General features: G+C 35.1%; 1 protein-coding gene across 11 annotated transcripts in view; it reads right to left on the minus strand.

Moving 5' to 3' along the window:
- The window catches only part of ANKRD12 (ankyrin repeat domain 12), a 123,628-nt gene that overhangs the window by 15,801 nt on the left and 82,260 nt on the right, over positions 1-25,567 (minus strand). For all 11 annotated transcript variants that reach the window (XM_072828731.1, XM_072828726.1, XM_072828734.1 and 8 more), the window contains one exon: positions 3,618-8,335. In XM_072828731.1, the coding sequence (XP_072684832.1) occupies positions 3,618-8,335 (4,718 nt within the window). The remainder of the gene's footprint in view (positions 1-3,617; positions 8,336-25,567) is intronic.

Here is a 25,567-nt window from a genome sequence, read left to right on the forward strand (position 1 = left end):
TAGCATATATACAGATATGTGTGTCATACTATACCTATATCTATCCATCCATCCATCCATCCATCCATCTCAATAAGCAGATAGCACTAAAAAGGCAACCTAATATGGTTTATTAGAATTGTTTTTAGTGAAATAGCTTGTATAAAGTTTAATTTAAATGGGTTCTTCACAGTTTTACCTGTATTTCAAGCCTCTGATACAACATATTTCAGTTAAAATTTCTTACCCTTAAAGGGGAAACAAAGGAAACAAGAAAACTATTAGCTTTCTATTAAGTCATTAACAAATTATTTTGCTTAGAGAATTTGGAAAAATGACAAATTTATTTACAACTCTATTCTTTTAAATGTACTATTATTGCTTATTATTAGTAGAGTAGTATCAAAATCTCAGTCTTGTAAGATTTAAAGGGCACTAGCATCAGATATATTCTGTGGATGTGGGACTAAAGAACAATTTTTCCTCTAATTTTTAAATCTTCTCTGAACTAGGGCTTTGAAAGAACATATGCAAAGACGTGATGTGAAACAGTATAGAACAGCCTGGGGAAGCATCATGTACAGTAAATAGGGTAGTAACTACAGCCAAGCCTAAAGAAGTATTGGAGGATCTACAGACAATGATGAGGACTTTGGTCTATAGGAAATTGGGAGTCTCTAAGGATGTTTAGCCATGTAGTTACAGAATCAGATCTGATTTATATATAAGACACCTAGACAGTAAGATGGCTAGATTGACAGAAGAGATGAGAGTCGGATTTATGGCAGCTATTCAGAATGCCTATTTTGTTGGTTTCTGACATCCAGTTAGCACAATGCTTAGCATGTGATTATGAATTATTTGATTATGCAATACTCTGAATATTTGATTATGCAATATTCACATATGTGAGTGAACAGTCTATGGAGCTAATGTGGTCCTTACACAGCAGTGATGAGAGAGAGAAGGGGAAAGGAAGTAAGATGAATGAACAACACTTACTAATGTGATGGGAAGGCCGAGGGGAAAAGGTGGAGGTAGAATTCTGGGTTCCTAGCCTGAGAAATTAGAGAGCAGATAATGACAGTAACTAAATCAGAGAGGGCAAAAAGAGCACTTTTGGGATAAGATAAATAGGTTTGGCATTGGATCTGATAATTATATGGATATTGTGGGACACTCAGGTGATGTTCAGAAGTAGCCAGAAACAGAGTTATGGAAAGCAGTAGTGTATTTAAAGCTGAAGATAAATTTGAGACTCCTTCTATAAGAGATAAATAGTGCCCTAGCCCTGGATCAGATTACGGGCAGATATATGAACGGTTAACTATGATATCACAGTAAAGGTATGAAAAAGATACAAACAACTCCACTTTGACAAGATTCCGCACAGAGGTGACAACATAGCTGGAACAAAGCCATGGAAGACAACAGAAAAGGAAGCCTGGCAAGAACAATATTTCAGGTAGAAGGAACAGCACTAAGTACCAAAAGTAGTAAAGAAAAGATTTCTGGAAAAAAAAAAAAAAAAGAAAAGAAAAGATTTCTGTTTAAGAGTAAGTAAGTTAAATATGGCTGAATTATTGGATGAGTTCGGAAGTCATAAGAAAATGAAGCTGGAGGGGTAGACTGGGGTCAGATTATAAAATGAATGGCTTTCGTAAGATTAGATGTGGATTTTAAGCTGTAGGCAATGGGAAACCAGCTAATCCCAGCTAAGATATTTAAGAACGGAAACAGTTTTTTAAAATGTTTTTAAAAAGTTTTATTATTATTTAAGCAATCTCTATACCCAACGTAGGGCTTGAACTCATAACCCTGAGATCAAGAGTCACATGTTCTTCTGACCTGAGCCAGCCTGGTGCCCCTTTAAGGCTTTTAAAATGATATGTATTTCAAAACAAAAAAGAATGCTTTTGCAGAAATAGAGTACTAGGAAAAGAAGACAAAGTTGCTGCAATGTTCTAAGTGAGAGATACCGACGAGGGCCCTAAAACAAGGCCCTGGTAGAAGATACAGTTTCTGGAGAGAGTTTCAAGGTAGAAGGGTTAGAATGTGGTAACTGACAGGTTACTACTTTGGTGTCATCACTAATAAATAAAGGTTTTTTTCTGAGGGAGTGAGAGATAAATCATTTCTTTTGGTCTGTGAGAGTCTGAGGCTGAAGTGGCACATGGTTAGACTCCTTCTTCAGGAATGAAGCACTCATCCCCCAGCTACCAGGAATGTTGGACGCTGAAAGCTCTCACCAGAGTTCCTCTCTAGGATCTGGCAATGGGAACACTGGAAAGGAAGACTGGTGTGCCCAAGGTCATGTTCCCTCCTTGGGGGCAGGCTACCTGTGAGAAGGGCCACCCCATACTTCCAGAGTTCCCGTGGGTTCAGCTGAAATGAGTCTGCAATTACATTTCAGCTTGACTTCTTACTCTGCCGAATTCTGCTTCCTTCACACAGTTACAGATATTGACCCTGAAAGCGCTCAGCAGTAAGCCTCCTGATTATAATCTGAGGGCCCACTCCCTGGGGAACTAAACCTATGACAGGTATTTGGAGATCATTTGGGTAATGCTGCCCAGAAAGCACCTACATCCGATTCTGGAGATGACACGACTAGGTGAGAATTTTGGGGAACTAAACTGGCACACGGAAGAGTGCTGAAACCACAGGAACAGGCAAGACCACAATGACAAATAAGTTGACTGCAGAACTGATTCTTACAGAATTCTGATGCTTAAAGGGTGGGTAGAGGAGTCATTAAAAGAGAGAAAAAAAGATAAAGTCACTGCGACAGGGAAACCAGAAGAGAGTACCATCTTGAAACCAAGGAGGGGCAAATTTTATGAACAAGATGGTCACAATGCCAAATGTGACAGAAATCAAGTAGAAAGGAAAAGAGGCATTCAATGAATCTGGCATTACAAGCTCACTGGTGCTGTGTGCTGGTGCATACAACTTAAGGATGAACAGGCAGTGATACAGAGAAAACATAAGGTATAGACTTACTCTTCAAGAGTGCAGTGGTGAAGGAAAGAGATAGGGAGAGCTTGACAAACTGGCACAGTCATGGAATAACATTTTTCTCCCCAGGATGAAGGAGAACCAAGATGCTTAGGGTGGGTGAATAAAGACCAATGGAGAAAGAAAATTAAAAATACACTAGCTAAGAAGTGGCTCAACAGAAGAAAGTTCCAGAGAAGACTGTTCCTGAAGTACATGTAAATGAGTTATCCTTCAAAGAAATAAAAGTATACCTCCTTTAGGATGAAAGGAAAAGCACGTAAGGACAAAGAAAATAAGGCAGACCAGTGATGATTGTTAAGGTAGCCACTAGCTATGCATGGTTATTGAACACTTACTGAAATGGTAGCTACATTTAGTATGAACTGAGATGTACTTACGTACACCAGACTTCCAACACTTAGTTAAAAACAAGAATATAACGTGTCATACATTAATAATTTCTCTAGTTATTATTTTGAAATAGTATTTTGAATATACTAGGTTAAAAAAATGTTAAAATTTTTACTTTTTTTTTTTTTTTTTTTTTACAATGTGGCTACTAGAAAAATTAAAACTATGTAAGTGACTTGCATTATACTTCTACTGCAAGGCATAGCCGATCAAGTGATGTTACTTACTGTGGGAATGCAAATCTTGCTTAAGGGGTTTCCATCCAAGAGATACGATCCATTAAATGTCACATATTCATCATAATACTGAGGTGCTTGAGGAATAACACTACACAACAATTTGCGCTTTTCTTCAATTTTTTTCCGAATGTGCAAGTATTCGAAATACGGATTTGCTCTCTCTGAACTGTATGGCTGAATCTCATCCAGTTTCAGAGAATCTACAATGGCTGCCAGAGACTGCTGAGTTTTCTCTTTTGCTTGTAGTAAAGAGGGGCTCGCTTGCACAGGCTGAGGCACACGTGACACCTTCCTTTTCCGCGGGTGGTGAATCTGAGGGTCATCTTCTTCAGTCAGTCTTATTCTTCCTCTAGGAGATGAAGATTCATTGTCTTTTTCCGACAACAGTGTACAGCTAGCAAGAATCTGCTTGCTTTGATTTGCCACTGTATTTGCTTTGTTTCTAGTCATCCTTTGAGGGATTTGGTTCTCAGTTTTATCATCTTCAGCATTTTCTTCTAATTCTACTTTACCTAATTGACCATATTTATGCATCTCTGGTTGAGCTGATTGTTGTAAATGGTTTTCCAGACTTGATAAAGTGCTTTGCTGGGATTCTTCATCTTCAATGGAAAGCAAACACTTTTCCCCTTCAGAGCAATGTTTTGGATTATCTTGTTCATTTAGGATTCCTTTTGGCATCCCTGTACTCATTTCACATAAATCAGAATCACATTTATCATTCAAATGAGTTAAGACCAAGCTCTCCAGTCTGTTTTCTTTTTCATGTGGAATAACCTGAATATCAGAAGAGCTATTTTCAACCTCATGGCCATTGGAAGACTTATACATTAGTTTGCTAAATGTATACTGTATATTTAACTGGGAAGAGGCATCATTTCCACTAAAGTCTTTTTCTGATGGCAATACAGGCAAAGTACTAGCTTTTTCAAAATTTGGTGATGCTTCTTGAACAGTGTTTTCCGAGTACACTGGGACAAAGGCATCTGTTTTTTGAACATCTGTTAGGACAAAAGTATTTTCCATCTCTTTTGTAGATTCATTATCAGTATCTAAAACAGAATTGATAATTTGAACTGCATTTTTCTGTTGAAAAATACCTGGCTCTTGATTGGCAACATATGACATAGACATAGGTTTAGAAACAGATTCAGCATCTGAAAGTGATTGGCTATGAAAAGAGCAAGGTTGTTGTGAAGGCAGAAAGGACATTGGGTCCTGAGCACAAGAGTTTCCTGGCAGTTCTGTCTGGTGCAGGGATAAAAAGTCAGTGTTCTGTTCTTTCAATATTTTGTTTTCAGAATTACAAAAGCCCTGAACAGAAGAATCTTGATCAGGAGTACTAGAATTTGGGCAGATCAAATCATTGGTGCTTAATGATTCCAGTTTGTCAACGGATACCTCCCATGATTTATTTTGGATCACACCAACCTGATTAGATGGCTCTAAATGCACAGGATTGTCCATTAAAGTGCCCAATGGAGCAGTACTCTTGATAACATTTAGATCAGCTGAAATATATTTGCTGTTTACAGATCTAGTTGGAGAGGCTGCAAAACTGGAATGTATGTTGGACACATTTGAAAGTTCTCTTTCAGGCACATTTGAGGACACCTCAGGTTTGGGAGAAGGACAAATCTCTCTTGGCACAGCTAAGCCACCTTGACTGCTTTCTTCTGATATGGTTTGGAATTGTTTTGTATGTTCACAAATGACAGATGGCATGCTACATCTTCGAACTTCTACAGTTGGTCTTCCCTCATTTATAACTAATTTAACATCTTCTACAGAAGATGATCGGAGATGGGATGTTGGAAGTCTGCTTGTATATGGTGGTTTAATCCGTTCTGGCAGTTCAGCCAAGCTATCTAATTCCCTTTCATGAAGGGCAGGAGATTTGGCAACTGGCAAAAAAGGTGACTGGGAAAAGGACATTTGGGAATCTGAACCCTCTAACATAAAGTCAGAGTCATACTCAACTGGAGGCCTGGGGGTCGTCACTGTGGTATGGCAGGAATCTTCTGAGCTAGCAACTGAAATCATGGATACGGATCTGGAGCTGAGACCTGGCTTTTCACTTTCTGATCTAGGAGATCTGCTTAAGTTATTATCTGAAACAAAAGATGACTTCCCTAAATTTGTTATATTTTTGGCATCAACAGATTGTGATCTGTTACTTACAGCATCTTTAGATTGTTTCTCCTTGGTGTAAGTTTCAGTCAATTCTGAACTCTTTGACCTAGTAAGTTCTTTATTTTTGGACTCAGCTAGTGCATGCTTTGTTTTTTCTTTATCTTTTACTTTAAGTTCTAAACAATTACGATTTCTCAACCGTTCCTTTTCTTTTTGCTTAATTTTTTCCTTATGTTTTTTGTGCCACTGCTCTATTTCTAAGTCTTTAAGGCTTAGCATTCGTTCAAAACTTGTTTGCATTAAATCATCATTCACTAATCTCTTTTCTTTAGGTCGAGTATCTTTTGATGCTGGTGATGACTTAAGTTTAGGCTTATCTACTTCAGATTTTAGTTTGAGTAAACTATTTAGTTGAATTTTATCCTTATGCTTGTCTCGTTCTTTGTATCTGTCTATATCTTTATCTTTTTTATCTTTTTCTTTTCCATCCGGGGTTTTCAAAGGTTCATCTTTTGTTTTTTCTTTAAGGGATAAAGTTTTCTCATGTTGTGCTTTGCAACTGTCTGTTGTACTTGACTTCTTCTCTTCCTGGAAGTGTTTGGGATTAGTTACATTTATGCCTTCTTTATCTCTAGATTTTTCCTTTTTATCTACTTCCCTGTCCTTTTCTTTATTTTTACTTTTTTCTGACTTAGTGTAGTCACTACTGTCTGCTGCTTTGTTTTTTTTTTCTATCAAGTGCTTTTCTTTGCTTTCTGCTAGATGCCTGTCTTTTTCAGGTTTTTCTTTGTCATGTTTTCTATCCATCTTTTCTCTACTTTTCTCTCTATCGTCATTTTTTTTAACAGTGGTGATGTTTTTTAGCTTCTCACTTTCTTTATGGCACCTCTCTGTGTGATGTGAATACAGCTTGTCTTTTATTTTGTCAACACAGTCACTAAGATCTAACTTATCTTTCTCTGACTTATGCTCATGTTTGATCTTCTTCTCTTTTTCAGAATTTTTTCTTTCAGTCTTCTCAACATCCTTTTCTTTAGTTTGAAATCGCCTCTCAGATTTTTCCTTACTTTCTTTTATATACTTTTCCTGTTTTTCCATCTCTATTTCCTTTTCCATTGAGTGTAATCCTATAGATTCTTCACTGGCATTTGTTCCTAAAGAACCACATTCTGTTTCTTTTTCTATGGGTATATTTTCTCTTTCTTCTTTTAAATCTTTTATTTTTTCTTCCCTGAAAGATTTCTCACTTTCCTTTTTAATCTTCTCTCGTTCTTCTTTAAAATTCCTCTCTTTTGAAACATGTTTTTCCTTGGTTGATTTATCATCTTTTATGCTTTTTTCCAACTTTGATTTTTTTTCTAATGTTAGGGACTCATGTTCCATGTTTAAAAACAGATCTTCAGTCTCATCACTTTTAAAAAAATTCTCTTTCCAAAATTCTCTATCAAATTCTACACTCCGCTGCAGCTCTTTAGCACTATCTCTATTTTTGTATTTTTCCTTTTCACCTTCAATTTCTTTTTTATGCTTTTCTTTTTCCCTCTCTTTATGTTTCAATTTATGCTTTTTTAATGTTTTACCCTCTTTATCCATTTTCTTCAGCGTACAATCTGAATTTTCAAATGTTGGACTATGATCTTCATCCTTTACTTTGGCATTTGACTTTTCACCAAATTCTAAGTGGAACTCTTTCTGATGTTTACTTTTTTCTTTATGCTTACAAGATTTTACACTTGAACTTTCTGGCAAGAATTCAGATTCTGTATTATCATACCGAACAAGATCAGGCTGTAATGACATTTCAGAACTTCCTGGTGATAAACATGTTTTAGTATGTTCCTGTTTTAGTGGTGTTGACTGCTTTTCACTTAGTCCACAAGAATGTTTAGGAGATTTACCAGTGGAGATATGAAATAAATGTAACGAAGTATCATCTTTTGGACTAAAAGATTTTCTAAAATTCCCCTCCTCTCTGGTCTTTTCTGAGCAATCTAGTGCAGTATTAATGGTCAAGTTTGTTACTCTGGTATTTTCTTTCCCCTCTTTTTCTTGCTTCAGCTCTTGGTTCTCTTTATTTTTGTTCTGGTTCTTCAATTTTCTTTTGACTTTACCCTTCTGTTTGTGTTCATTTGAAATTCCATATTCTTTTTTGGTTTGTGTATCAGAATTTGATGTTTCAGGGACAGAACATGGAGCAGAAACCTTTTTATTTTGAAGAATTTCTTCATCTGAACTTTCTGAACTTGAATACAAAACTCTAGACGGCTTTTGTTTTTTACTTTTAAATGACTTAGGATAGAAAGCTTTCTCCGGTTTTGTAAATAAACTATTCTTTTCTACTTCAGCTTCATTCTCTTTTCGTAGCTCCTTTCTAAGAATATGTCTATCATCAATCATTTTATTTATTTCTTCATCATCGTCATCTTTGAACTCATATTCATCAAGAGCAGATGGAAGAGGTGCTTTACTGGGAATTATCTGTTTACTTTCACAGATGAGAGAGTCTTTCTCTGTCTCAGAGTCAATATTTTCATCAACACTGGAAGGATTTACAGACCGAGCCTCTTCAGAATCTAGAAGAAGAAGAGAAAATCTGTTGTTGGTCAAGAGAAACTGTCAGGAAAATAAGGCTGAGAGAAAAATATAGCATATAAAGTAACTATTTCAATTCAGAAAGAAAGTTTCAGTATCATATGTGAATAATGCAATAAAACTATTTATGAACTCTACTACAGTATTTTGGAAAACCTTTATACAGAATCTGCTTCATAATGAGATCCCTTGACACTTCTAAAAGCATATAGTATAATGAATTCAGAATTCATATATCAAAGATACAGGACATATACATTATACATATATCTATCTATCTATCTAGTGACACATTGGCTGGATACTGTTATACAAAATTTTATATACTGTACTTTTTAAAAAAGATTTTTATTTATTCATGAGAGAGAGAGAGAGACAGACAGACAGATGCAGAGGGAGAAGCAGGCTCCATGCAGGGAGCCCCATATGGGACTCGATCCCTGGGACCATGGGATCATGACCTGAGCCAAAGGCAGATACTCAACTGCAGAGCCACCCAGGCATCCCGATGTACATTTTTTTTTTTTTTCTGGACAAAGAATACTGAAGTAAGATTCACTGATGCAAAAATGACTAAGAACCACTAACTTATAGGGTTTAATTAAGTAAATATCACATAATGTCTTATATATTTAAGAATTTTTAAAAAAGAGTTTATTTATCCATGAGAGGTACACAGAGAGAGGCAGAGACATAGGCAGAGGGAGAAGCAGACTCCCCATGGGGAGCCTGCTGCGGAACTCAAACCCAGGACCCCGGGATCATGACCTGAGCCAAAGGCAGACGTTCAACCACTGAGCCACCCAGGAACCCCCGTTTCAGAATTTTTTTATGAATAAAATCATAAGTGGTCAAGTGATCCTCATAAAGTAGAAACTTATATAAAGGTGAATGGTTTCACTTACACAAGACACATAACTGGTAAAAAAAAAAAATTAAGGAAATGCATCTCCCAATTACATAATCAAGATTATAAAAGATAAACTGAATAAATATGTATTTGAAAGAAGCTCCTATGCTCCTTAATTTTCTTGTCTATAATTTAGATTTGACATTAATACGGACTCTAAGACAATGGGGGAGATAATGAGCTCAACTTCTACACATTTTTAAGTACATTAAAATTAATTTTAAGTACATGAAAGTTTAAGTGCATCCAAGTTGTATAAATGCAGTCAAAACATTACTAGATTCTATTTCATTGTATCTTTTTAAAATATTTTTATTTTTTAAAAGATTTTATTTATTTATTCATGAGAGACAGAGAAAGAGAGAAAGAGAGAGAGAGAGAGACACACACACACAGGCAGAGGGAGAAGCAGGCTCCATGCAAGGAGCCCGACGTGGGACTCGATCCTGGGACTTCAGGATCACGCCCTGGGCCAAAGGCAGGCACCAAACCGCTGAGCCACCCAGGGATCCCCTAAAAAATTTTATTGTTAAGTTATCTCTTACCTAACTTGCACTCACATCTCTGAGATCAAGAGTTACATGCTCCACTGACTGAGCTAGCCAGGCACCCCTTATGTCATTTTTAAGAAAAAGATTTTTCTTCTTCCTAGGTTGGCATCTTTTTTTAGCTGAAATGTATCTTGTATACATTGGGCTTTAATCTGAAAAGAAAACCTGGGCTTCTAACTAAAAGCAATGAAAACTGAGGCCTCTGACAAGGAGGAAACACCAACCTCACTATAAAAATGGTAAGTTTGCTAAGTACTTACTAAAATTGTTTATTAGAATTGTAAATTTAATACATTAAACTTCCTCTAACTAAAGTGATCTAGCCCCCAAATATTCTCACATAAAAATCCAAATTCCAGAAGCATTTTGGGGTGTAAGACACTGGGCACTGCATAGGAGCCCTGGAGAGATCACAATCTTATTTTTAAAGAGGATTATTCTGATGAGTGAAATGGTTATACTGATAGATGGTATAAAAAGGAACATTTTTAGAATTATAGATGTTGCAAATGCTCCCCATTCCCAGCCATCAATATTGCAATATATAGTATCAAACTACAGAACTTTATGTTGCAAAAAGGAACATCTATTTTGGGAGCACTGTTTATTTTGATCTTTGATTGACTACAAGAATATGTACTTATAAAAAAAAAGAATATGTACTTATATAACAGGTGTTATTTTCTATTGTTAATGCTTTATTTATAATTTGTTCTTCAGAACTTATCTCTATGTGTACTTTTCAAGGATTTTTTATGGTTTATAGCTATTCTATTATATTGTCTCATTAGATGATTACTTTTATTAGAAATTAGGAATGATTTTTTTTTTCTTTGATATACCCCACAAAACCTCAGTTCTACACTGAGATTAAGTCTTCAATAAATATTTATTCTGCTCCACCAGGCTCATAGTGTTAGGTGTGTAGGGGGTGACAAGATCAAAAGACAGTCTTGCCTCTTTAACAGTTGCACAACTTGTTGGTTGCTAAAAAGGTAATAGGTACTAGGTCGAAAGGGTGCACTTGGGAAACAGTCTGGTTAGGAAAACTAGAGAAGGAAAGCAGGATTCTCAAATAAGTGGCACTGAAGCTGAGGCATGAAAGATGTACAGGGATTCAGGGCATAGAAGTAACTATGACATACACAGATCCAATCACAGCATGCATACCATTTTACATATGGCCTTTTCCCATTGAACAGATCACATTTTCTACTGAAATTAAATCATTACTATTTTTAAAGCCTCATATTACATTGAGTTAATTTGTAATCATTTAAACTGATTCTTCTACTGAAGGGACATTCAGGTTGCTTCTAATTTGATATTCTAGATATATAATAATGTGGAAAAAATTTTTGTATACGTTACTTGAAAATCAATTTGTGTATGAAAAAAGAAATGAAAAATGTATCAAAAAAGTATCTATAGTACTAAACTTTTGCTGGAGGAATTATGGGAGATTTTTATCCTCAAACTTTTCTGTATTTTCCAAATTCCTAGCAAAACAGATTATTTTTATCATCAGAAAAAAAAGTTTTTTTTTTAAGATTTTATTTGAGAGAGAGTGAACAAGCAGAGAGCAGGAGTGGAGTTGGGGGGAGACAGAGGAGAAGCAGACTCCCCACTGAGCAGGGAGCCCAACGTGGGGCATGATCCTGAGACTCCAGGATCAAAACCTGAGCTGAAGGCAGCCATTTAAACCAACTGAGTCAACCCAGGGACCCTGGAAAAATATATTTTTTTAAAGTTCACTAATAGGCGGGCAACCTGGGTGGCTCAGTTAGTTAAGTGTCCAGCTCTTGATCTCAGCTCAGGTCTTGATCTCTGGGTTCTGAGTTTAAGCCATGTGTTGGGGGCTCCTTGCTGGGTGTGGAGCCTACCAAATATGTATCTAAAAAGTTCATTAATAGGTATAAAATAGTGTCACTGTTTTTTTTTTTTTTTTATTCATGTGGCTCATTTTGCCATGTGTTTGTATTTACTGTTTAATGTCACTTCATAATTTCTTCAGCCTATTTTCTCCTGGTCTTTTTTTGTCTAGGTATATTACTACATTTCTTAAATTACACCACACATATAATCTCACGTATGTTTCACTTTTTAAAAAAAAATTAAATTTATTTATTTATTCATGAGAGACACAGAAAGAGAGGCAGAGACACAGGCAGAGGGAGAAGAAGGCTCCATGGAGGAAGCTGGATGTGGGACTTGATCCTGGGACCCCTGGATTACAACCCGAGTCGAAGGCAGACACTTAACTGCTAGCCACTCAGGCATCCCTATGTTTCACTTATCATACTGCTTATCTTGAATATATACATTCAAGGTTAAATGCAAATTCCAAGGAAATTACACAAATATGTGTACCCTGAGAGATTAAGGTCTATCATTTATTTGTGTTCCTGATTCATCAACTGAAGGTAATTAAGCAATACTCTCCAATGCAAATATACTTTTCCTATGGATCTTTTTCAAAGATGACTTTTTTAAAAGGGGAAAAAAGTGAAGTTTTAAAGTGAGAAAGTTAGCTTGACACTAATTAATGTCCATGATGAGAATGTGGAATTAGTCCAGTGAAGGACTGTAACCTGGCTGTGGTCAATGAGTTGCACGTGCCTACTGGGCTTGCTCTACTGCCGGTGGTTCTCAGCAGCTGGTGGCAATAACCCTGTGTTGCTCTCATGAAGCTGGTGAGTCTGATCTCAGCACAGGTACGTACTATACCTCCATGACATCATTTCAATTGCAGAACAGGCTGGAAATCTCTCTTCTTCCCTAATCTCTTCTTCTTCCCTAAGTAAGGTTTAGACCTTTTGATTTACTTTAACAGGAACATAGAGCTGGTCCTGCAATTATAGTGTGATAGTAACTTAAAAAAAATATGTTTTGCCTTTCTTAGGAGAGGACTGCTTACAGTGAGAAAATCACCTCAGCTCTCCAAATCCTCAAATTCTAGTAGTCAAAATGGCATGCCTATAATTATACTGTTAGTTTTCCTTTTGTTCCAATCTTTTGGTCTTCAATTATCTAGGTAAGCAATAAATCTGAATTTGTATTTAAATCATTTATCAAATTATTTCTGACAAAAAGTGCCTTTAAAAAAATCTTAATGTTTGGGGCACCTGGGTGGCTCAGCTGGTTAAGTGTCTGGTTCTTGATTTCGGCCCAGATCATGATCTTGGGGTTCTGAGATCAAGTCCTGTGTTGGGCTCCATGCTGAGCATGAAAGCCTGCTTAAGATTCTCTCCCTCTACCCCTCCCCTGCTCATGCACATGCTATTTTTTTTTTAAAGATTTTATTTATTCACGAGAGAGAGAGAGAGAGGCAGAGACATAGGCAGAGAGAGAAGCAGGCTCCATGCAGGGAGCCAGATATGGGACTCAATACTGGGACTCCAGGGTCATGCCCTAGGCCGAAGGCAGACGCTCAACCACTGAGCCATCCAGGCATCCCCCATATACTCTCTAAATTAAAAAAAAATAAAAATTAATGTTTTTTATTTCAAACAATTTTATTTGGGAAACTAGGAAAGAAAAAGAAATACAAAGGTTAAGCAACCATTCAAATATTAAACTTTTCATTAAAACATTTTTCTTTTCCATAAAAAATGCTAATAAAAGATTAGTTGGTTAAAAACACTTCAATACATTTGAAATTTACTCTTGTACTTCTTAAGGCACTTTTAGATATTTGCAGCAAATATTAGTGACACCTTACACAATAGTTAAATGTTATTTGAGGTCATTATCTTTAGGCTTGACTTTTTTCCTACTGAGGCTACCATACATTTCCATCTTTTCTTGTATTCAAAAGGGGTGGCAGCCAAACAGAGCACATGTGACCAATTCAGGGAGATGATAATATATAAAGTAAATCCCTCTTTCAAAATCTTTCCAAAACAACCAGTGTGCATTTGACAAACCAATTACATCTCACAAGCCTAATAAATTCAGGAGAGAGGCTGCACCTTTAAAATGGTTTGAATTATATTTACTTTTAGAAAACATATAATTATTCTAATGGATGATGATGATACAAAACTATATACACCATGACCCTAAACTTGAACTTATAGTGAAGTCCAGGTCTCTGCTTTTCCTCTGAGATTCAGATGTCTAACTTGGACACTCTTTGACTCCTTTTAATCATCCTAACTCAAAATTGAGGACATTCAACTCCCTTCTTTCTTTTCCACAGCTGTTTCCTCTTGCTGCTTGAAAGCCACTATTTCCCACTTCTGTAGCATATCAATTAACACATTTACTCCAACTGAAAACCTCAGAGCCATTCTTAACATTCTCAATTCCACAACTTCCAGAATTAACTGTTCAAAGTTTTAATCTCTGGACTATCTCTTAAAATCCATGTTCTCTCTATTCCCATTACCACTGTCCCATCTCAGGTTCTCATCATTTCTTGCCTAGATCAGTTATCACCTTAACTAAAATGTGGCCAGCATTATAGAACAGATTATGTCTCTTCATCTGATGGCTTCCTATCTACAACAAAATAAAAATACAAAGATGATGGTATGAGACTTTTCAAAATCAGGAACACTATCTCTCCTACTACCATTTATTCATAACAGCAATTATTATTCCTATTTAAGAGACATGTAAACAGAGTCTGACCCAGTTAAGTAGCTTGTCCAAGGCTACCTCACCCTGAGGAAATGTAGCCCAGGATGCTTTTGTCTGACTTAACAGTATTTTCTACATTATCTCTCACCTCTCATTTCTTCTTGCTATTTGCATTGGTGATACCAGTATTTTACTCACTCTTCCCCAAATTTACATGCATATTTTATGTGGATTCTGATCAGTTTCTTTTTTTTTTTTTAATTTTTTTTTTAAATTTTTATTTATTTATGATAGTCACAGAGAGAGAGAGAGGCGCAGAGACACAGGCAGAGGGAGAAGCAGGCTCCATGCACCGGGAGCCCGACGTGGGATTCGATCCCGGGTCTCCAGGATCGCGCCCTGGGCCAAAGGCAGGCGCCAAACCGCTGCGCCACCCAGGGATCCCCTGATCAGTTTCTTTTTATTATTTCCCAACTACTTAACTAGAAGATATTTTAGATTAGAGGTCAGGGGGAGGAGCACTTCAAGAATTTATATATAGGAAGGACTTGGGGTAGTCACTTGTTATAGGGAAGATGTGAGCAGGGGACATCTTGAGGCTATGTTTGCATTGGTATTTATGGAGATTACATGTTTATTTGGAATGGTTTCGGAGGAGATACATTTAACTTCTCATTTATCCTTTGGGAACATCACTTCCAAAAGGTGTGCATTTTATCTGTTATTCTCATCACTGGGATATGGGAGGTTAAAGATTGCCTGTTCCTCAAAAAAAGGCAAGGGGCAAAGGGAAGGCTATCTACTCCACTATATCCTCAATGCATTCCACCTATTCTAAATGAGTGCTTAAATACATGCATACACGTGTGCACGTACACACAAGATTCAGCTTACTATAAACCTACAATAATATATGACTTTATTTTTTAACAGCATCTGCCTAAATCTGTAGCATCCAGAGAATGAAAAACTTCTATTTTGTATTTGTGGGATGGAGCATGGTGGGGATGACAGTGTGCTTACTGAGGAAAAAAAAATGGCCTATTTAAGGAATTTGAGAGTCCTTTGTAGGACGGTAAACTTCAGTGAGGTAGCTGTAATTTTCTGCTTGTTTTCTGTATTATTCAACAAATACTTTAAACATAAATTCATGACTAAGACCTGGGGACTTTCATAATAACATATAGTGAGTGCTTAATAAATGTAGATAAATATGCAAATAGGGCATTTCAGAATCACATTAAGAAATCAAGTGGGGCTACATATGGTAGAAGGGGAGGACTGTAGAAAGGGATATAAACACGAAACATAAACTTATTCACTCAACAAGTTTGTATAGTACCCAGGTGGCAAATGATGTTGCCACTGATACTATCTGGGTAATTTTTTTTTCCCCCAGTTATTTTATTTTTCATGAGATAGAAAAAGAGGCAGAGACAAAGGCAGAGGGAGAAGTAGGCTCCCTGTGGGGAGCCCAATGTGGGACTTGATCCCAAGACCCCAGGATCACGACCTGAGCCAAAGGCAGATGCTCAACCACTGAGTCACCTAGGTGCTCCTATCTGGGTAATTCATTGCTGATCCAGGTCTCCTTTAAACTCAGCAATTTGAAGAGGTGGCAAACATTTCATCCACATGCTGTTAGTTCCCGTATCACCTGCCATGTGGAGCACAGCTCTTTTGTTTGCTTTGTGCCACCTTGAACATTCAATATATATCTTGCACTTTCACACATTATGGACTAACATGCCTGTTTTCCTATATTGACCTCATGCTCTTATTTATCAGCTACTAAGCTTTTTTATTTAGCCAGAAATTTACTTTTAACCAATGGCACCATTTTTATAGTGTTCATACAGTTATTTGAATATACAGTGTTTTGTATTTATCAGGGAAACTGGACACAGTTTTAAGATGGAAACTGAATAGGTGTAATAATAGTAAATCTTTAGCCCCCTTCAGAAACTCAATGAAGGGCTCAGCGGTTTAGCGCCACCTTCAGCCCAGGGCGGGATCCTGGAGACCCGGGATGGAGTCCCATGTCGGGCTCTCTGCATGGAGCCTGCTTCTCCCTCTGCCTGTCTCTGCCTCTCTATGTCTCTCATGAATAAATAAAATCTTAAAAAAAAATAGAAGCTCAATGAAGAATGTTCAATTGTGAAGAACAGGAAAATTAGAGACCCATATGAAACACAAATATATGTACAGTAGTTGATATTATGAAAAGTTATGAAAATAAGGTTTTAAAATTATGGGCAAAATCAGCATGTAAAGTATTTTAATAATTTATACGAAGATTTTATGCCAATATCGATAGAAATTAGTTTCAAAAAAAGCCTAATGTTCACCTCAGTCTTGATGAAAATTAGGAAAATTGATCAGAACCATTAAAATAATCCGCTCAGGGACGCCTAGGTGGCTCAGCAGTTGAGCGTCTGCCTTCAGCTCAGGGCGTGATCCCAGGATCCGGGATTGAGTCCCGCATAAGACTCCCTATGGGGAGTCTGCTTCTCCTCTGCCTGTGTCTCTGTCTCTGTGTCTCTCATGAATAAATAAATATTAAAAAAAAAAAATCTGCTCAACCTCACCAAAATTTCTTTGTAATAGCCACAAGCAACCTTTTTTTTTTTTTTTTAAAGATTTTACTTATTTATTCATGAGAGACAGAGAGAGGCAGAGAGGCAGAGACACTGGGAGAGGGAGAAGCAGGGTCCCTGTGGGGAGCCCAATGCAGAACTCAATCCCTAGGACCCTGGGATCACACTCTGAGCCACCCAGGCATCCTACAACTTTTCCTTCTCAATGTTAAAGTCACTGTAGATAAATTAAGAAAATGTGAAATTGAGGCAAGATAATATTTGGAAAAGTAATTTTCCTTAGATGAAATCACGGAGATGCAATAAGCAAAACCTGGACTTTTGGAAAATTTACCAGCAAATGATCAAGGTATTTCAACCAACAATTGCAAGAACATAAGAATGCAAGGGAGAGATCTATAGATTGAAAGATACTTGGACATATCAACCAATATGAAATCAATGGACTTTATTTGGATTCTGACTTTGAGAAAGTTAAGGAAAAAAATCTTTTGATTTTATGAGACAATCAGAACTTGGAACAATAACTGGGTATGTATGTATTTATTTATAAAAGATTTCATTTATTTATTCATGAGAGACAGAGAGAGAGGCAGAGACACAGGCAGAGAGAGAAGCAGGCTTCCCTCAAGGAGCCCGATATGGGACTCAATCCCGGATTCCGGGATCATGCTTTGAGGTGAGGGCAGATGCTCAACCACTGAGCCACCCAGGCATCACAATAACTGGATATTTAATAGTAATAACATTTCATTAGTTTAGATATAATAATGATATTATTGTTATGTTTCAAGTAAAAAAAATTCTATTCTTTTATAGATACTGAAACATTTCCAGTGAAATGACTTCAAAATGATGGGGTATGGAAGAATGGAGAGAGGCAAAACAAGATTAGCCACAAGGTGGAAATAAGTAAAACTGGGTCATATATACATATGAGTTCATAATACTGTCCCTTCTACTTCTGCATATATTTGAATAATTTGATAATAAAAATAAAATCACTAATTTTACAATTACTGTAATCTGTTTAAAAATGGTTTTTAAAAATGAATACATTATGCAATATACAGAATAAAATAAAAAACCCTACACATATATACTATATTTAAGGAGGTTTTAAAAATTTTTTTTTCTTAATTTTTTGAGTGCAGAATCAGGTAACATGTAAGCACATTTTCAGGAATATGTTATATATATGAAATGTAAACTTTCTTTAAAGATTTTAAATTAATGAATGGTAGACTATGGCAAAAACCAAAAAACACCAGCAATTTTATTTCATTTCAGAACCCTTTGTGGCTAACAGAAGGTGCCACATTCAAACATAATGAACATGAATTTAGTCATGGTACACTTTGTAACAGTTATCATTAAGTTAAATAAATATATACTAAACTCATATTGTAGTTTTAGGCTGATATCAGGACCATCAGACTCTGAACTTTTCACACCCAGTGACAAACAGCATGATACAATGGAAAAGTACATAGGTTCTGTCATTAGTTCTAGGTTCAAATCTTTGCTCTGCCATTTAACAGTCATCTATCATTAGGGATTAACTCACAGGGCTATTTGTGAGTAGTATATGTAAGTTCATGTAAGTACATGAACTTACATAACGTGCTTAGTATTATCCAGGTATATACCATGCATGTGATACACAGTAATCCAGTGCTTAGATAAAAAGAGAAAAATGTATTGTTAAATAAAAAGCACTTAAGTAAAATGTACATTTAACATGCCAAATTCAAAAGAGCACATGTTAACTTAAAAAGCCAAAACTGAATCCCATAACTTTTTGTATTTGTTTAATTTAGTATCAGAAAATTGAAGACAAAAAGATTCAAGCTGACTCCAGGAACTTATTTCACTTATTACAGGGTTACAATGGAAGCAAGTAGTTCTTCAGAATGAGGGCAATGGAAACCACTTGTCTTTCAAGTAAAAAAATGGACATATGCAGACAAAGACTTCCTGGGGTAAGGAGGAGAGGCAGTGAGGAGAAACAAGAAATAGATCGAACCAAGAACAATTTTCTTGTATTAATGTCTGGTGGAATTTATATTTTTAAACATCAGAATACTAGTCATAAAAAGACAACCACTCATGCAAAGGATTTTTTAGTGTTCCTCAAAGAAGGGTGGGGAAATGGAAATGGGAATAGAGACAGAGAGACTCAATTATACAACTGTTTCATTTGCTAATTGCAATTTAATGCCATTATAGAATGATTTTTAAAAAGTGTTTCGGGATGCCTGGGTGGCTCAGCGGTTGAGCGTCTGCCTCTGGCCCAGGGCGTGATCCTGGAGTCCTGGAATCGAGTCCCGCATCGGGCTCCCTGCATGGAGCCTGTTTCTCTTTCTGCCTATGTCTCTGCCTCTGTGTGTGTGTGTGTCTCATGAATAAATAAATAAAAATCTTTAAAAAAAATAAAAAGTGTTTCTTCTACAACTTAGTAAGTAGATGAGAACTTTGTTATTGAAAATAATCCACAGAGAAAGCTTAAAATACCATATTTATTCAAGCTTATAAATTACCTCATTTATTTATGTACCCACCTTATATGTCTAGGATTCTACTATGTAAGAATGTTAATAATAAATCTGTCCACGACTATATAGTCAGTAAGTGGTAGAGCTTGATATTCAAACGCATTTCTCTGACTTTCATATTAGTACTCACAACCATCATGCTGTTACTTCTGAGTACATAAAAACTCTAAATATAGCTAAGATGAACTAAAAGAATGCTTATAATTATGCCATATTATTATATTATAATCCATAAGCATTCATATAAATACTTTCTACTTCTAAGTTTACTTCATGACTGAGTGTCTCAAGAAAATAACTCGGCCACAAAACCCTAGGTTCTATAATAAAGCATTATATTAAATGAGATTTACTGTTAAACTACCTGTAAAATGATTTGAATTAAGAAAGTAACAAATAATGCTGTTAAACATACCCACCTGACGTCAAAGTTGAATTTCAAATATGAACTCGCTCTCTATTCTTTGCTTGATTTTGATATACAATATCTTGATTTAAGTATTCCATAAGTATATGAAATAAGAGTTTAAAAACACCTCATTCATGACTATTAATACAATTTATAAAGGAAAAAAAGTCACAGGATAGGGAAGATGGGTGAAGGTAGTTAAAGGATACAAGTTTCCAGTTATGAGTAAGTTCTGAGGATATAATGTATAGCATAGTGACTACAGTTAACACTGCATTATATATTTGAAAGTTGCTAAAAGTAGATTTTAAAAGTTCTCACCACATACCCAAAATTGTAACTATGTGAGGCCATGGATGTGTCATCAAACCTTACTGTCGTAATCATTCTGCAATATACACATTTATCAAATCATTACACTATATACCATAAACTTGCACAATGTTACATGTCTATCATATCTCAATAAAGCTAGAAATAAAAAAATAAAGGAAAGGCAGCTATGCTGTGACTATCTTAAATGACTATAAATCTGCGAACCTGATTAGATTTTCATCTTTATAATGGTAAATACATTAAATTAAAAATGACATTTTTAATTTAAAGATTACAAGCTGCAATATTAGTACAGTTCTCAATATTTCATTTTAAATAGCTGGAGATGTCTAATGTGATAACCTTATTTCAGATTTTCACAATCTTTAAAGCTAATATTTATCAAGTGCTTATATCCAGGCCAACTGATATTCTATGTGCATTCATATATTAATTCACTTAACCTTTGTTTGCCACACCTCTATGAGGGTTGTACGGTAATTTCTGTTTTATAGACGTGGAACTTATTAGCACGTACAGGTTAATTAACTTGCCCACAATTAGAGATCCAGGGAACAAACCTGGATAATACTGAATACTAAAATTTGAGCTTTATTATTAAATAGCCATTTCAAAAAGAGTAGAGAAAAATGCTTTATGACTGGATTTCCATTACCAAAATATCTATAATGTTGAAAGGTGTGTGTGTGTGTGTGTGTGTGTGGTGTGTAATGTAATGTAGTTCAAACAGAACTAAGTATTCTTTTAACACTTGGGAGTATTACAAAAAAAGAAAAAAAAGAAAAAAGAAACTTTACATTTGGGATGGTGTTTGCTTTGTATGTCACTTTTATTCAGTGATGGGCTAGTACATAAAAAGTCCTAAGCTATACTTCTTTGGCAATTTTTATTATAAAGATTGTTTTCATTTCATTATTTTAAATGCATTTCAAACAGCATTTACTGTTCTTTTATTATAAAAGTAAAACTGTTCATGATAGAAAACCAGAGAAATAGAGCGGAGTAAAGAAGAAAAGCTACCCATAAAATAATCCCACCACTCAACAGACTCATTCATAACTTAGAGTACTACATTTGAGTTTAACTAACTTAGAAATAAGAAAGTGAACAGAATTTCTGAATTCAGATCTGTTCTCTTGCCTCTTCTAAATGACCAAACCAAGGGACACTTCTGTCATTTCAGAAAGCATGCATGTGCTCTGTAAGCAGCCCCCAATCATGTCACATTTTAGCCTCTTTATAATTAGGCCATAAATTGTTCATATGTTCTATTTTCCCTGGAGTTTTCACCTTTTTTTCTTGTTCATCAGCTCAGACAATACGCCTTCATATCAATAATTCCAGAAACAGTGAATGCTCAGAATCGAATTCACACAATATGTGTATTGTTATATAGTCTTTTCTTGATAACATTCTTCATAAAGCTCTGTGACATTTTTTTCAAAAATATGCCAATTGCTCATTGCTGTCCCTCTGGAATTTTTCACCAAAATCCTTAGTCTTTATATCTTCCTTTTAGACTTGTATTTTGTGTCACCAAAGAGTAATGTATGTGAATAACTTTTTTCAGAAAAAGAACAGAAAGCATGTCCAAGGATGTTTTTCTTTAGCCTTGACACTTGAGTGATATATGGTTGGGAATGGAATTCTAGGTTCAAAATAATACTTCACAGAATGTTGTAACTACAGCTCCACCTGTCTTCTAAAACATATGTAAGAATGAGAGATAAGATGCCAATCTCTGGTTTGTAAGCAACTTGTTTCTCTGTGATTCTGGGAGCTTGTAAGATTAAAAAATATCCTTGAAGTTGTGATGTATCTAGATGTTTTTTTCTTTCTTCCTTTCTTTCTATTCTTTAACATTCCTCTTTGATCCACAAACATAAATCTCTATTTAAAGGATATTTTCTTCAATTAAGAAAATTATTTTCGTCTCAGCATTTGCTCTTTTTGTAGGATGAATATATTATCCTGTGTAGGTTTTTTGTTTTTTTTTCCCTCATATTTTAGTGTCTTTTAAAAAATGTTTTATATGTTGCTCTTCTCTTTGATCTCAAGGTTTTCAGCAATGTCCAGTCTGTTCTTTAGTCCTGTATAGAATATTTATTTTCAGTAATGATAAATATTTAGAATTCCAAGGACTTTCCAGGTCTACTTTTTACAGTGGCCTTTTGTTGTTATGGTTAGTAGATTGATTGCCCTCCAAGGATCTTCAAGAGTACTGAGAAGAAGTCATCCTTCTGTTTTCTATATTATTTACATTTTCCAAGATAAATTGTTCTGTTTGTTCATCTTGGCCTTCTTGTCTTTCATTCACTTGACTCTCCTTAAATCTCTGGAATTCTTTTTGTATTGATAAAGGGAAAAACTCATTTCTTTAGCAGTATTGTGGTGTATCTCTACAACAGGTCTCTCCTCTTCTGAGAGGTCTTTACAGTGATCTGTGGCTCTCTTTAATCTCAGTCTTTTGCAAGGCTATTTCCTGAATAAACTGATTGGAAGTTTCAGAGATTCTCTGAGGCTTCACTGGGAATACTTCACAACTGTTGCAGGCATCTTATATATATTTTGGGCTGTTCCTTTGCTCTATAATAGTTCACTAACCACAACTAATCTATTTAAGGACTAATTATATTACTTATTTATACTATATGGCCAAAGAAGTAACACTAACAAAAATTATACCTGTATTTTAGTAAACAAATCATTACAGTTTTCATATCCCTAAACTGATTGAGAAATGTAGCTTAGAGACAGGGAAATAAAACATCAGGTAATTTTATATAGTCTCTTCTAAATCTCCACTTCTAAGCCACAATTTTCCTAAGTAAAGTTTAGGTATTTTAAAGATTTTATTTTTAAGTAATCTCTACACCCAACATGGGACTTGAACTTATAACCCCGAGAACAAGAGTTGCATGCTCTACCGACTGAGCCAGCTGAGCACCCGAAAGTTTAGGTATTTTAATTCTGCTTTACATAAGAAGAGCAGTCATACATCTACTTGGAAATAAGTATGCTACCTGAGGACTTATTTTCACTGTATTTCTATAGTAATAGATGTAGGTAAGAGAATTATAGTCAAGAGTTTAGGGGTGAGCTGGGGAAGAAGAGAATATAACCAGTTGAAAATGCTAAATCTAAGGCAAAATCTATATAGGAAGTAAAATCAAGTACGACATCACTCTGTATACTGCCTCACTTAATTATAATTAATTACACATTGTCTTTCTACTAAAAGGTCAGTAACACAGAAACTAATTCTATAAAGTATAAATTAATCAAGATTTTTCTCCTAAAAATATGACTAGTATCACTACAAAAATTTTGATGTCACTAAAGGAAACTGACAAAATCACCCAGTCTCAGCTAATTCCATTACATATATACATATGTACATATGTATATATGTATATTACATGGAGGTCCTTTTAACCATGACTAGAGAAAACATTTTTCTGTAGACAGGATGATATAGCTAAGGCTATATATTCAAATATTTATTATATATGCATGTATTATATATGCAATATATTATATATTAATTATTCAAATATTTATTATATATGCATTCAAATATATGCATATATAATAAATATTTTTCAAAGTCAAAGGTCTTTAAGGGTTCTGCCCAAATGTATCCTTTACAGTTTTAGTCTTAAATATTCAGCAATATCTCAACTACCATAATTATGTGACAGACTCACTTTAAGTTACTAGGCGCTGGTGGAAATTCAGTTTGTAATGAAAATCATCAAGCTAACAGATTATTAACAAAAAACCTATTCGTTTGGTATTTATGATAAATAATTTTACATATTTTGGGCAAACATGCTTGAAATTTCTTGACTACTATAGGTACATGAACTTCAAAGAGATATTTAGCAGACTATTATTTTATGTAATATAAAACTTAAAGGCTTATAAAGTATTCATTTGCAGACATCCAAAAAACAACTCAGCTGCAACCACAACTCTCCACTTATTTTTCTGATATATGAACAAATAAATAAAACTGTGTAATTTTTATAGACACTGCTAAAAAGTGAGTATCTATAAAATAGTAATTTTGTTTCCTTTTTCTCCACTTAACAAACTTTGACATTTATGTTTTTCTTTAAAAAACGCTCCATGTAGAATAGAATTAAGAATTCTTAAGCTTTGGAACTACGTTGCTGGAATTAATCCACATAAGACATATGATAAAATCTGTTCTGATTTGAAAGTACTGATTTTCAAATAAGAGAAGTGTAGGGGTTTTATTTGTTTAGGATTCAGGAAGAAGCATCTGGTGATATTTAGAAGAAAGTTCGAAAAATTAAAATTCACAACTCTGTGTGTAAAGTGTACCAAATATGCCACAAAGCAGAGGAGAAAAAGCAGAGCATGCAAAAACACTATGCAAAACACTATGGAATCTCTTCTGGTTGGTCATTAAATCAAAGAATATCTTGTTGACTATCATGCTGTATGCTCAGCCCTCCATACATAATTGCTATCTCAATGTCTTTTCATTTCTTCTAAGCACTGGTACTACAGGGATATGTGAAAAATAAAGGGTGCTGAACACCCAACACTATGCTTGTTGCCACTCAACAATTTCAGAAAAATATTTAATCAAAGAGGTTGCTAACAGTCCTAATTAAAGTTCTTGGGTTATAAGTGGATTATAACTTTCCACACTTAGCCTAACCCACACTTCCTAACATATACAATAGAAGTGATTTTAAAATGCCATTTGGAAAGAACAAAAATAAAACATTCTTTACATCTTAAATAGAAGGATACTTAATTTCAGGTATACTAACATCAAACTCTGTTACCCTGCAAATTGCTCTATCAAGTCTAAATGCCTCATGATCAAGTATGTTGATATTTAACACTCTAAAAACATCTTATGTAATTTTTTCTGTAGTTATCTTCATACTTCTAAGGTTAAAAGGCTTGCTTTAAAATTTCCTAAGATGGTGCTTCTTTCTACTTATGGTTAAACTCTTAACATCACATAATCCATTTAATAAAAATTTCTGGTATATTTTAACTTAATGAATGTTTTTTTGATCTCTTGATTTATTGTTTTAATTCCATTTATGCATGTATCAACCAGTCATATTTTCATAGCTCCTGAAACATAAAGCTGCGGAAATGAGTTTCACAAATTATGACAATATATTTAGAATAGTTAACAATTTACTATCTTAATATTAAGAAAATAAGGCTTCAAAATACTGGTCATTTTGTGTATTTTATGACACAGAAATGTACTCAGTA

The sequence above is a fragment of the Canis lupus genome, chromosome 6 (genome assembly GCF_048164855.1).
Source record: "Canis lupus baileyi chromosome 6, mCanLup2.hap1, whole genome shotgun sequence".
Classification (NCBI taxonomy): Eukaryota; Metazoa; Chordata; class Mammalia; order Carnivora; family Canidae; genus Canis; species Canis lupus.